This window comes from Perkinsus marinus (assembly GCF_000006405.1).
Source record: "Perkinsus marinus ATCC 50983 genomic scaffold scf_1104296965564, whole genome shotgun sequence".
Lineage (NCBI taxonomy): Eukaryota > Perkinsozoa > Perkinsida > Perkinsidae > Perkinsus > Perkinsus marinus.
The window spans coordinates 1-1457 of NW_003204284.1; the positions used below are offsets into that span (position 1 = coordinate 1).

The 1457-nt window shown below is 51.3% G+C and overlaps 1 protein-coding gene across 1 annotated transcript; it reads right to left on the bottom strand.

Moving 5' to 3' along the window:
- Positions 1–6: 6 nt before the first annotated feature.
- Pmar_PMAR018193 (Pre-mRNA-splicing factor CWC22, putative) lies at positions 7–1277 on the bottom strand (the record flags this gene model as incomplete). The annotated part of the gene is made up of 1 exon (XM_002769594.1): positions 7–1277. A coding segment is annotated over one exon (1271 nt), but the record flags the coding sequence as incomplete, so codon positions are not given.
- Positions 1278–1457: the final 180 nt, after the last annotated feature.

Consider the following 1457-nt stretch of genomic DNA (forward strand, 5'->3'; position numbering starts at 1 on the left):
TCCGACCCTCTTGACAGGATACGTATGACACTGTTGCAGCAGTTTCGTCAATGCGTTCCTCAAAGCGTGGGAGTATCTCGATCCCCACGTCCCTGGCAGCTCCGTGAGAGCTTTCCCGACACGACAGTAGTATCGATTGAAGGAATTCTCATGAATGGCACAGTGTAGCAACACGACCGCAACTTGCGGCACCAACTTCGGTCGAGAACCGATGACCTGCCCCAACCGGAACACCGCATGTTTGTAGTCTTCCGCGCCCATGAGTGCTATGAAAATAGACTTTCGCAAATCCGTGTTCATCTTCATTTTAGCCGCCAATTTCAACAATCTGGCGTGTTCACTGTCCTCAGCTTTAGAGGTGGTGGCGGTGACTCTGATCCCCCCAGAGGCGCCTCGCCACCAGGGAATGTCCTTCAGCCTGTCAACCTGCTCCGGATCGAACATGTTCACGGGAACTTGCAAGAGGGAATCTTCCGGAGTTCCCCGACCTTTTAGTAGATTCGACGACTTCAACCAACCAAAATTTGCCTCAAAATGCGACAGAGCCGTGAAGTTGACTTTGTTGTTCCTCAAGTTTTCGAGCTCGCCCAAAAGGAACTGATATTTTCCGCTGGCCTCGCCCGCCACATTAGAGTCCTTCGTCAAGACTTCCAAAATCTCCGAGAAATCCTGGAGATTATCTTTTCGCAGTTTCCTCCCGGCGAATCTCAGAACTACCAGAACCAAATCGAGCCGATGCATATCGTTGGGAGTGAAAATGAAGCGAATCAAATCGATCACCACATTCGGGCTGACGGCTCCGAAGGTGAACACCAAAGCAATCACTTTACAACAATTGCTGATCTGCGCCTTCACAGAACCGGCAGTATCATCCGAAACATTAGGAAGATTCTCCCGCACGAACGTCCCGATGAGCTCAATGACTATGGCGAGAGGACGGCCACCAGAGAGCATCGTAATGGCAACTATATGAGCGCAATACGTGCCGAGGAGGGTGAGAGATATGTGCGGATTCCCAATCGCGCTGTCCACGAACTCGCGGGCGTACCCATCAACGATGGTGGGGTCGTCGTCGCTGAGTAAACTGACGATCTCAGCGGTAATCAATTCGATGTTGCCTTCACTCAGTTTGTTCACAAGTCCACGAATTTTACTCAACTTTAGCGCGCGTTCTTCCTCTGCCGTCGTTGTGGACTTCCGCGTTCGAAGATGAGGGGGGACATACGCACCCGTCTCTTTGGACTCCGCAGAAGCCTCGGGAACCTCTTCAAGGAGTACTAACGATGAACTCAGAATGTGGTATGGGAAGGACCGACTACCTCTGCCTTGTTCCTCAGAGGTTTCGTTCTTAGGTCCTTTCAGCTCCTTTTTTCGACTCTTAACTGCATCTTCGATATTATCGAGGGCAGTGAAAAGGTCGGCATCGAGACCATCCCTCTCGAGCTCTTCCATGACCT